Source organism: Plutella xylostella, chromosome 16 (assembly GCF_932276165.1).
Source record: "Plutella xylostella chromosome 16, ilPluXylo3.1, whole genome shotgun sequence".
NCBI classification, from domain to species: Eukaryota; Metazoa; Arthropoda; class Insecta; order Lepidoptera; family Plutellidae; genus Plutella; species Plutella xylostella.
In genome coordinates, this window is record NC_063996.1 from 4,376,823 (window position 1) to 4,388,479 (window position 11,657).

General features: G+C 42.2%; 2 protein-coding genes across 9 annotated transcripts; one reads left to right on the top strand and one right to left on the bottom strand.

Annotated features, from left to right (window-relative positions):
- Positions 1 to 542: 542 nt before the first annotated feature.
- Positions 543 to 6,382, bottom strand: LOC105383421 (glucose dehydrogenase [FAD, quinone]). 8 transcript variants are annotated; one of them, XM_048626592.1, is made up of 6 exons: positions 6,356 to 6,382; positions 5,622 to 5,781; positions 5,333 to 5,463; positions 2,583 to 2,742; positions 2,288 to 2,418; positions 543 to 2,189 (listed from the first exon to the last, which is right to left on the bottom strand). In XM_048626592.1, exons 1-6 carry the CDS (start codon positions 6,365 to 6,367, stop codon positions 570 to 572), a joined length of 2,214 nt encoding a protein of 737 aa, XP_048482549.1. In that variant the 5' UTR covers positions 6,368 to 6,382; the 3' UTR covers positions 543 to 569. The 8 variants fall into 8 exon arrangements, with proteins under 8 accessions (XP_048482549.1, XP_048482550.1, XP_048482548.1 ...); XM_048626593.1 differs by lacking the exon at positions 6,356 to 6,382 and adding an exon at positions 6,090 to 6,224; XM_048626591.1 differs by lacking the exon at positions 6,356 to 6,382 and adding an exon at positions 5,883 to 5,933.
- Positions 6,383 to 8,936: 2,554 nt separating this feature from the next.
- LOC105382912 (mediator of RNA polymerase II transcription subunit 31) lies at positions 8,937 to 11,532 on the top strand. Its single transcript, XM_011552893.3, has 4 exons — positions 8,937 to 9,115; positions 9,192 to 9,281; positions 9,526 to 9,695; positions 10,745 to 11,532. Exons 1-4 carry the CDS (start codon positions 9,100 to 9,102, stop codon positions 10,880 to 10,882), a joined length of 414 nt encoding a protein of 137 aa, XP_011551195.1. The 5' UTR covers positions 8,937 to 9,099; the 3' UTR covers positions 10,883 to 11,532.
- The last annotated feature ends 125 nt before the right edge of the window (positions 11,533 to 11,657 follow it).

Genomic DNA, 11,657 nt, shown 5'->3' on the forward strand with positions numbered 1-11,657 from the left:
CTGAAATTAATTTACAGTTAACCATAATCATTTACTTAAATTCGAATGATTCAGCACCTAGCTAGACTCTTCAACTACCTGTGTGATTTTTTTCAAGGCTGTAGAGCATCATTTACTACATAATTCTATGACAATGCCAACCCTCGATTCCCTATTGCAGACCCTTAAAGCGAAGCGAAGCTCGCGTAACAGCTAGTCAATTATAAATATAGGGTGAGTCATTATAACGTGCACATCCGAAAGTACATTACTGCCGAGCTCTTCATTCTGAACAACTTTTGTTATAATGACTTTTGGATGTTACGTAAAAATAATTATTTCTTGTATGGGTATTTACTTAAAAAAAATATTTTCGTACTATCCCAAGGTTATCAAGCATAACAAAAGTTGTTCAGAATGGAGAGCTCGGCGGTGATCGGTGATCTACTTTATTTTTTTATAAATATTTCAGGAAGATATCTATTTACTCATTTAAGTATATTTAAATTTTTATTATAAGTAATTTTTACGATGGAAAGGTATTTGAAAATAAAACGATCAAGATCAATTCATACAAAGTTATATTCCAATTAACCAGACCTACGTTGTTTCAAGATATTGAATCTTACACGGTTTGCTTCGAAAGCAGCTTTATCTGTCCACGTCTTTGTCACAAGTTCAGCTCCTTTCTCTCCAATCATAATAGACGGAGCGTTGGTGTTTCCTCTCGGGATGATCGGCATGATACTAGAGTCTACCACTCTCAGGTTCTTCACCCCGCGCACCCTCAGCTCAGGGTCAACGACCGAGGTGGCATCACCGTCCGGACCCATCTTAGCAGTACCGACGGGGTGGTACAGCGAGAACGTCAAATGTCTGGCAATGCACTCCAAGAACTGGTCAGACAATTTGTCCCTGTATGCTTTGCAATCGTCCAGGTCTAACCAAGTTAAAGACAAACCGTGTTTCTTAAACGTTTCCGTGTCAGCCAGCTTGGTCATGTACCTCATTCCTCTAAGTATTGTGTCTACATCTTCTTGCTCCTGGAAGTAGTTGGAGTACAAGTCTGGGAATACGTTGGGGTCGGTGCTCTTCAAAAGCAATTGTCCCTTTGACTTAGGCCTCAAAAGCACAATGTAGGGCATAATGACACGGTGGTCTTTGTTGATCTCCTTGAATTTCCGTTGAACCTCTTCTGTGTTTCCGTGGAGGTCAAAGAAGTCTACGATCTCTGTATTATTCGGCTCAAACATGACGTGGTGGAACTGTATGTCGGGAGTAGACGCGTTCGGATCGGTGGTGTTGATGAAAGTTATAACTCTTTGAGGGCTCAGATCTGCCAAAATTCCGGTCCTCTGCAACACAAAGTCTCCCACTCCCTGTAGCACGGTCTCGATATTACCAACATTCAATTCACTTTTAGCCTTAAAGAACATGGTCACAAATAAGTGGTCCTGGAGGTTCTGGCCCACGGGCAGATCAGCTCGGACTTTAATGTTGAGCTCCTCCAAATGCTTTTTAGGTCCAATTCCGGAGAGCATGAGCAGCTGAGGAGTGTTTATGGAACCAGCTGACAAAACTACCTCTTTCCTGGCGTTCGCTTGGATTTCCTTACCATCTTTGCTAATAATCACTCCAGTAACTTCATTAGTACCATCTTTGAATACAAGCTTAGTTACATAAGCATTCTTGACTACGTCTAAATTGCTTCGGTCCTTGATAGGGTTGAGGAAGGCACGAGCTGTGCTGAGTCGTTCACCGTCTTGAGTCGTAGTAAGGGAACGGGTAATTCCCATCTGGGTCTCTCCACAGATGTCATTTAGCACTTTGATTCCCAGTTCAGCTGTGGCATTCAGGACAATTTGTTCAGTCTCTAAAACGTTGTCAGTGTGCTCGACGTACAAGTAACCGTCCGTTCCGTGGTAAACATCTGATTCAGGAGTAGGTTTGTAGAATTTTTCGCTCTTCTTGAATAGAGGCAAGACGTCGTCGTAGCTCCAGCCGGTGTTGCCGGCCGCGGCCCACTCGTTGTAGTCCTCCTTGTTGCCCCTCACGTAGAACATGGCGTTGATGCTGCTGCTGCCGCCCAGCACCTTGCCCCGCGGCCACGAGCAGCCGTCGTCGTAGGCGAGGCAGCTGCCGCTCTGTGGAGCGGTGCGGTAGCCCCAATTCTCTTTCGTTTTCAAGTTAGCGTAGAACACTTGTGGAGCCTGTAAAGTAAATGTTTACTTGTTTATTTCCTCACCCCCAAACATAACTGTTAAAAGTTGTGATCATTTGTAAGGTACAATAGTGCAGCTACACTTACCTCGGTAGCCAGTGTGGGATTTCCTCCAGCTTCGACCAGTAAAACTCTCCACTCCGGGTTCTCGCTGAGTCTGTTGGCAACCACGGCGCCGGCGGATCCAGCGCCCACCACGATGAAGTCATAGTTTGGATCTGGAATAATGATAAAATTTTCGAAATTCTTTAGTTGATTTCACAAGCTCTTACAAGCTTTTAAAATGCGCATTCACTCTGGCTTTTTGTCACTCACTGTGAAATCGAATCATTGTTAATGTTTATATATAGCCAGTAACAAAGTTACAAATACTTCATCTTACTTCCAAGCACTGAGTCCACGGCATCGGCGCCCCAGCGGTCGTCGCCCACCAGCGCGCAGTGCGCCGCCAGGAATGTCTGCAGCGTGTTCACGAAGAGCGGCCCCGCGCCCGCGTAGCTCTCCACGATCGTGGACGTCAGTCCAGCATCGCACGCCCACATCTACGGGAAAATCATCACTTCATCATCACGACCCATCACGTCCTCACGGGCACGGGTCTCCTTCCAATAAAGGAAGGGTTTTAGGCCTAGTCCACCACTCTGGGCTACTGCGGGTTTGGAGGACCCCAACAGCTTGTACTGAGAAAGTTGTCGGGTAAGTGGCAACCCGACTGTCAGATGTTTTCAAGCTGCCCGAAGGCCTCTGACTAGGCATAACGACTGCTGCCGAAGCAGCAACCGGGACCCACGGCTTAACGTGCCGTCCGAAGCACGGAAGCGTAATAAGCGATCAATAATCAGATGTCATGTTAAATAACTCAGGGGTAGGGTTTGAACCCTGGTTCTGGTCCGCTAGGAGCCAAGTTAACTCGAAGAAACGGGCTGTTTAAAAACACTCGTTTTGGCAAAATTGAGACACTGCTATATTTTTTATTACCCACCTTAGTATTATTTTGAATTGGCCGTGTCTACGTGAATTTAATTGGAATGAAATTATCTAATAAAGGCCGAGAAACTGATTTATATAGGCATTAATTAGTAGGTAGATACGTAATCTAATCTGCATCTAAAAGTGGTGTTATAACATCTTGTGTTTAATTATATAAATTAGAAAAGATAATGTACTTACATTTAGGTTTTTGTCGCAATTTTCGACTAGGTAGGTATCATGATATCAAGCTTTTTAGTAGCTAATATGTTTAATTTCATAATATTTTGAAAGGTTTGCTAAATGCGTGTTCATTTTGAAAATCTTTATTTGCTTCTCGACTCACACAGCTTTTTAGAATGATAATTATTTTTTTTAACCTCACCGTAGTCTAGGTCAAATAGAAGTAAAGAAACAATCATAGGTATAGTTTTCATTCATATATATTAATATTAACCAGACCATCGTTGTTTCAAGATGTTATATTTTTCACGATGGGATTTAAAAACATATCAACTTCATCTATCCACGTCTTCTTGAGCAGGTCAGCTCCTTTCTCTGCAATCATGATAGTTGGAGCGTTGGTGTTTCCTCTAGTTATGACCGGCATGATACTGGCGTCTATCACTCTTAAATTGTCCACCCCACGCACCCTCAACTCAGGGTCAACCACCGAGGTTGCGTCACTGACCAAACCCATTTTAGCTGTACCGACTGGGTGGTAAAGTGAAAATGTCAAATGCCGAGCTATACACTCCAAGAATTGGTCAGACAATTTGTCCCTGTACGCTTTGCAATCGTCTAAATCCAACCAATCTAGCGTCAGGCCGTTTTTCTTAAACGTTTCTGTATCGGCCAGCTTAGTAATGTGTCTCATTCCTCTAATGATTGTGTCTACATCTTCTTGCTTCTGGAAATAGTTAGAGTATAGCTCTGGGAAGACATTGGGGTCGGTGCTGTTCAAAAGCAATTTTCCTCTAGACTGTGGCCGCAGGAGTACCACCGCGGCTAGAATGACGCGATGGTCTTTGTTGATCTCCTTGAATTTCAGCTGTACCTCTTCTGTATTTCCATGCAGGTCAAAGAAGTCTGCGATATTCGTTCCGTTCGCTTCAATTATGAGGTGGTGGACCTGTATGTCGGGAGTAGACGCGTTGCCATCGGTGGTGTTGACAAAAGTTACAACTCTGTTAGGGCTCAGATCCGCAAAAATCCCTGTCCTCTGCAACATAAAGTCTCCTACCCCCTGAAGTACATTATTGATAGTACCAGCATTACTGTTACTTTTAGCTTTAAAGAACACAGGGACATACAAGTGGTCCTGCAAGTTCTCGCCCACTGGCAGATCAGCTCTGACTTTAATATTAAGGTCCTCCAAATGCTTTTTAGGTCCAATTCCGGAGAGCATCAGCAGCTGAGGAGTGTTTATGCATCCGCCTGACAGAATCACCTCCTTTCTAGCATGTGCTAGTATTTCCTTACCATCTTTGCTAATAAGCACACCAGTAACTTCATTCGTACCATCTTTAAATACGAGTTTAGTGACATAAGCATTCTTGAGTACATCTAGATTGCTTCGCTCCTTGATGGGGTTGAGAAAAGCACGAGCTGTACTGAAGCGTTCTCCGTTTTGAGTAGTAGAAAGTGAGCGGGTGACGCCCATCTGGGTCTCTCCACAGATATCATCTAGTACTTTGATTCCCATTTCAGCGGTGGCGTTAATGACAATACGTTCAATCTCTAAAACATTATCGGTGTGCTCGACGTACAAGTAACCGTCCGTTCCGTGGTACACATCTGATTCAGGAGTAGGTTTGTAGAATTTTTCGCTCTTCTTGAACAGAGGCAAGACGTCGTCATAGCTCCAGCCGGTGTTGCCGGCCGCGGCCCACTCGTTGTAGTCCTCCTTGTTGCCCCTCACGTAGAACATGGCGTTGATGCTGCTGCTGCCTCCCAGCACCTTGCCTCGGGGCCAGGCGCAGCCGCTGTCATAGGCGAGGCAGTTACCTCTCTGTGGCATCGTCCGATAGCCCCAGTTCTCTTTTGTTTTGATGTTTGCGGGGAATAATTGCGGGGCCTGTAACAACAAACTCTCATTCAATAATACCTGCATGATTAATTGATTATAACGTTTATGTTTATCTATTTCATGGTATTACTTACCTCAGTAGCCAATGTTGGATTTCCTCCAGCTTCGATGAGTAAGACTCTCCACTCCGGGTTCTCACTGAGTCTGTTGGCCACCACGGCGCCGGCCGACCCCGCGCCCACCACAATGAAGTCATAGTTTGGATCTGAAATAATGATAAATTTTACGAAATTCTTCAGTTGACTTCCCAAGTTCTTACAAACTTTTTAAAACCGCATTCACACTGGCTTTTTGTCACTCACTGTGATCCTATCATTATCAATCGTTCTAGCCAGTAACTAAGTTACAAATGCTCTATCTTACTTCCAAGTACTGAGTCCACGGCATCGGCGCCCCAGCGGTCGTCGCCCACCAGCGCGCAGTGCGCCGCCAGGAATGTCTGCAGCGTGTTCACGAAGAGCGGCCCCGCGCCCGCGTAGCTCTCCACGATCGTGGACGTGAGTCCGGCATCGCACGCCCACATCTATGCGCAGATGGATTTATAGGAATAGATGACAAAGTTTAAGATGCAATCATTAAATCCTAAAGGCTGGTCAATGTACCTACACGGATTGTTATACCTACAGTTTTTTCATTCATAACTATGTATTTCTTCTTCATTCAAACTTTGTTGATCACACATTTAAACTCGTAGAAAAATTGTTGTGCAGGACCACGAGTTGAGTCACCCCTTTACTAGATACTTATACCACTTTTTCAACACCTTACACCTATAGGTATAATACTTTTATTAACTAAGTAAGTTGTTATATCTATGTTTTAATCACTTGCCTTGATTTATTTTTGGTCTGGCCGTGGTAGGCCTTTAAGTACTTAGTTAGACAATTGAAGTGCAATAAATTAAATAAATCTTATTTATATGCCAACCTTAATAAATTATCTAATCTGCATTTGAAAACTGCGATATCTTCCTGTTTTATATAGGTAAAAGCGAAATTTTGAACTCGCAAGGAGCATCGTAAATCGTAAGTCGCACTTTCCATTCAGGCTATAAGTACCTACCTACCTACCCATCTGCTAGGTACTCGTAGGTATACTTTTGTATCCATGAGACGTTTGCCTATCGTGGACTGATAATAATAAAAAATGTTTGCGATTAATAAAAATTTACACCAAAACACAAAAGTACAGGTTCATCGCTGTAGATTTTTAAATACATGTTACACAACAATCTTATCACGTCAGTGATTGGTAGATAATCATTTGGCTAATTATAAGAAATTGGTTGCCTGCAGTGCAGAGACTTTTTGGACTTTGAACCTCTACTAATTTCAATAAAGTGAGCCAACAGGTTCTTGTCCTGACTGGATTATAGAAAGCTGTCACTAAAAACTGTCTGTTTTTTAAATCTCAGATAAGTACCTACTAAATTGACAGGATTGTGAACGGTTCATCAATAGTCGATTGTCCCGCGATTAAGTGACGACAATCGACTGTTAATGAAATTGTGTGTTAGTCTATGACCGAGCCTATCCACGATAACATCAACCATTAGGGGTAAATGGTATTCATAGGATAAAATCAGGTAAGAATCATACTGTACATAAAATATAACTCTAGCATATAAATAAACAATATGAAAATGGCGGAGGGCTTCGTGGTACTTATCCATGGTGGAGAAGTGAAGTGAGCGGACGTAAACAAATAACAAATTACTTATTTCACAGAACGAAGCAGGGCTGATTATACTATTACGTACTTAATAAAGGTGTGAAAATCGAAGTAATTCTATTCTTTCACACGAAGCCTATCTAAAACATGGCAGATCATCTTATCTATTGAGGTTGTTGTTGCTGACTCGTGGTCACATCAATAATGGCTAGAGAGAGAAGTATGCCTACTTATACTGATGTTCATTGGCTTGGCCTATAGTTTGCGCCACCACTGCTGAAGCCTGCTGGAAAAATTGAGAACTATAGGCCGAGGCAGACATTGACTTAAACTATATATTACTAGCTGTTCCCGCGCGCTTCACTTCGGATTAAAAAGTTTTTCCCGTGGGAATTCCGGGATAAAAAGTAGCCTATGTTCTTTCTCAGGGTCTGGACCATATGCATACCAAATTTCATTCAAATCCGTTCAGTAGTTTTGGCGTGAAAGAGTAACAGACAGACACAGTTACTTTCGCATTTATAATATTAGTTAGGATAGGTTCAACCGCTCTAGAAAATGGCACCCTCGCGTTGGCCCCTAAAATTTCATATATCTGTCATAATTTGTATGAATTAGGGCTAGCACGCGGGTGTCATTTTCTTAAGACAAAATGTTCTGACGGGCGCATCCTATTTCCAGAGGCAGGTTATTTCCCTATTTTTCCGGAAGACTTCAGTGATGGCGCGGACTCTAACCCGCCTATCCATCCATACTAAGGCTATTTAACAGCATGCGTTAATAGTGATAGTAACTCGTGGAATATGCATAATAATATGCTGTTAAAAACAGCCTATCTGACGATGATCAGACATTTCGTTCCATTATTTTCTCGCGTTCTATGAGTCCAACCGACTAGAGCGGTGGTAGCCCAGTTGGATAAGCGCCCGCTTCTCACGCCAGAGATGCGGGTTCGGATCCCGGCGCTGACATGTACCAATGAATTATTTTAACTTAGCGTCAATTCACACGTACCACAACCCATTGACTTATATATTACTAGCGTAAGGACAGGCCCAACCGCACTAGAAAATGACACCCTCGCGTTGGCCCTAAAATCTCATAAATCTGTCATAATTTGTATGAATTAGGGCCAGCGCGCGGGTGCCATTTTCTTTTGACAAAACGTTCTGACGGGCGTATCCTTCCTTTTGAAATCATTGCCACAACCACACCACGCCGCAGCGACATAATGTGGTCAAGCTGTGGTTACGTGTGAATAGTGTGACAACGGCTTTTTGCAGTTGCGTTGTGGCAGCGACAAAATGTCGATGTGGTTGTGTTGTCGCTGTCGTTGCGATGTGGTAACCACGTGGTCGTATGCATTTAATAGGGAGAGGAGGTGGCCGCGGTGCCGCCGCCGCGTGGCGGCGTTGCCGACGCGATGTGTTTGCGATGTGGTCGTATTACACAGGTGGTCGATGACAACGGCAAAATGTGGCACGTGTGAATTGGATTATTCATTTTCAATACAAAATGTACGCCCGACCACAAGGCGTGGTTGTGGCTGTGGTGTGGTTGTGGTACGTCTGAATTGACCCTTAAGTACAATGTATACCATCGCTCTTACGGTGAAGGAAAAACATCGTGAGGAAACCTGCCGATTTAGCACATCTAGATATGTGAACCCACCAACCGAGCGTGGTGGAAAATGGTCCGAGCTTAGTAATGCAGTTTAGACCTTGGGGATATGCACAAAGGTTCCATTCGAGAGAGCCAGGTGCAGGGGTCTACATACCCACTGAGAATAGAATAGAATAGAATGAGTCCAACCAAAGAGTAAATAACATAGGTAGGAACTAGGTTCACTACAGCGCCACGGTATGGCCGCTCTTCTCGGACTTCTCATTCTCAGTGATGGCGATGGCACGTGGACTCTACCGTACATTCTCCAAACAACTACATTGGCGGAATTGACATTGCTATAGTCACCTTCACAGAGCAAAATAATTGACAATCAAGTCTTTGTCTGTGTTGACAATAATGCCAAGCGAAGCGAGCCAGTGGTGGAGTGATGAAATGAAAATAAAATGATTTAAATTACTAAATATTATCTGAATTTCATGTAATATCCGTAATTGGCCGTAATTTTGTATTTATTTACAGTGTTTAGTGTATAGACCCTGCCAAGATGATGGCTGGAAAAGGTAAAATGGCTAAACATTCTTATTAAATCTTATACATCGCTATTTTCCTGATGAAATACTTTAATTAATATTTCAGTAATGCCCGAGACTGAAGAACAAAATAGGATACGATTTCAGGTTGAATTAGAATTCGTCCAGTGCCTAGCCAATCCCAACTACATACACTGTAAGTATTTATAGGTTATATTTATTAGTTTACACGTAAACAAATATTTTATGTTAACCTACATTCATTAAAATAAATGAAAACTCAACTAACTCCTTACGATTCATAGTAATCTATACAAAGGGTGAGGGCAATTCAGGTGTATACTTAGTCAATATAATTTTAGAAGTAAGACAATCAACTTTCAAGTAACAATACTAAACAAAATTCAAACTACTAAAGACTAATAAAGTTACTTTGCCAGTTCTAGCGCAACGTGGCTACCTGAAGGAGCAGACGTTTGTGAACTACATCCGCTACCTGCAGTACTGGCGCGAGCCGGAGTACGCGCGCTACCTCAAGTACCCCGTGTGCCTGCACTTCCTAGAGCTGCTGCAGCACGAGCACTTCCGCCGGGAGTGCGTGTCCGCGCAGGTAACATGAGCACTGATAACTATTCATATATGTACAGTCAGCTGCATAAGTAGCTGGACACTTTTGTACCTTGTCAATCTGAACCCGCCTATCCATTCATTGAAATATTGACCGTTCATCAGTTTGACAAGGTACAGAAGTGTATAACGACTTATGCAGCTGACCGTATTATAATAATGGTGGTAGTGACTGGCTTTCTGGTGTGAGCTTGGGTGGCTTAATAGCTAGTCACCCCATAGGTATTTCACGCATAATGACCCAAGGTAAATTGCGGAACATCAGCTTGCCATGATAAATAGATAGATAGATCATCAGATATAAATATCAATGAAGGACAGCCTATCAATGGAGAGACCAGTCTAGAAAGTCACTCTACTGCTCAAAAGAACTGAACATAATCCAATGACTGATTACATGTAAAATAGAGTGTATGTCCATTACTTGGCACAAGTCTGTTAAAAAGAGTGTTACAAAAGTCCGAAAAGAAAAAAGTTTTCCAACAAGTAGTTATTTACTATAAACAGTGGCAGTCTGTACTATCTACCCGCACTGTTGACAGACTTATTTTAGACCACTGGTATGTTTTTATTCATCATGATCAGCCCTGTAAAGGCTTTCTTTTTCGGTCCTAAGCCACTCTTGTACACAATTCTACACAACTACAAGCTTTAAAATTATTCTGAGGTTGCGTTCAACCTTCCAAAGTGATAAAATAATGAATTTCGACACAATTTCTAAAACTAAATTACATTCTGTCCGATCTGTCCGATGGACGTGGCACTGCACTTCCAGAAAGTGTCAGATGGGAAGTACCTTACCTAAAAAAATAATACTGAAAATGGGGAATTTTACTACTATAACATAATAACTATGTACTTATATAAAAAATCCTTGGGACAGAGACGCGAAAAAAATCGTTAGGGACGTGAGAACTTCTTTCATGGAAAGGAAAACATTCTAAGGCGAAGCGAGGCTCGCAATGGGTCAGCTAGTATTTGTATTGAAATACTAATTTGTAAGCAATTAAAATCATTCAATTTCTCGTTCAGGTGTGCAAGTTCATGGACGACCAGGCGATCCTGCTGTGGCAGCACTACACGCGCCGGCGCACGCGCACGCTGCAGCCGCCCGACGCCGCCGCCGCCGCCGCGCCGCCGCCGTCGCAGCCGCCCAGACACCAGTCATAGACTGACTCATCATGGTGCGGTGCTAAGGTTAAATTTACTGTGTATAAAGCGGATCATGTAAGGCACACTACAATTTTTTAAATCGCGAAATTTTTGTGTGACTTTAGATGTATATGCGATTAATACAATGTGGCAACAAAAAGTAAAATCGTAGTGCGCGCTTAGCCTAAAGCAGGGTTTACACCATATATATGCTCGGTCCTAGCTCGCTCAGATACAAACAGAAAAAAATGAAATCTGTGGTTGTCCGAGAGTGCTGTTAGTTACTCGGTCCGTATGCTCGGTCCGAACATACTCTTATCGTGTAAACGCCGCTTTAAGTTAGGAGTAACCGATTGCAAGGCTGAACGAAATGTACATTCGCTAAGTAGGTACGGTAGAAAGCATTTGAGGACTGTCACTTTTCATTTCCTAATAATTTATTTACTGCCAAACGTATTGATGTTGTAGGTAATTTTACAACCATAGTTAAAATACATAATATGCAGTAAATATTAATCAAAGTTTAGGTTGACCCTATCATTAAACGGGAATGTTACTTGTTCATATTTACTGCATTAAATTCATGTTGTATTATTATAACAATATAAGAGTTAAGTGAAATGTGATATGATTAAGAAAAACGTAAATATAGTAGTTATAATGTTTTTGATTCATGCATTTCATTTCCATACTCTATAAACTATCCTCATAATAAATCAAAATCAAAATCAAAAATATTTATTTAAACACCTATGAAAATAAATAAACTCTTAGGTTGAAAGTCCACTATACT

Coding starts and splice junctions, on each gene's coding strand:
- LOC105383421 (XM_048626591.1), bottom strand. CDS start 5,918: ATGAAGAAGAAATACATAGTTATGAATGAAAAAACT. Junction 5,782..5,882: donor TAGTTATGAATGAAAAAACT/GTAGGTATAACA, acceptor ATCTGCGCATAG/ATGTGGGCGTGCGATGCCGG. Junction 2,190..2,287: donor ATCCCACACTGGCTACCGAG/GTAAGTGTAGCT, acceptor TTTACTTTACAG/GCTCCACAAGTGTTCTACGC.
- LOC105382912 (XM_011552893.3), top strand. Junction 9,282..9,525: donor CAATCCCAACTACATACACT/GTAAGTATTTAT, acceptor TTACTTTGCCAG/TTCTAGCGCAACGTGGCTAC. Junction 9,696..10,744: donor GGGAGTGCGTGTCCGCGCAG/GTAACATGAGCA, acceptor TTTCTCGTTCAG/GTGTGCAAGTTCATGGACGA.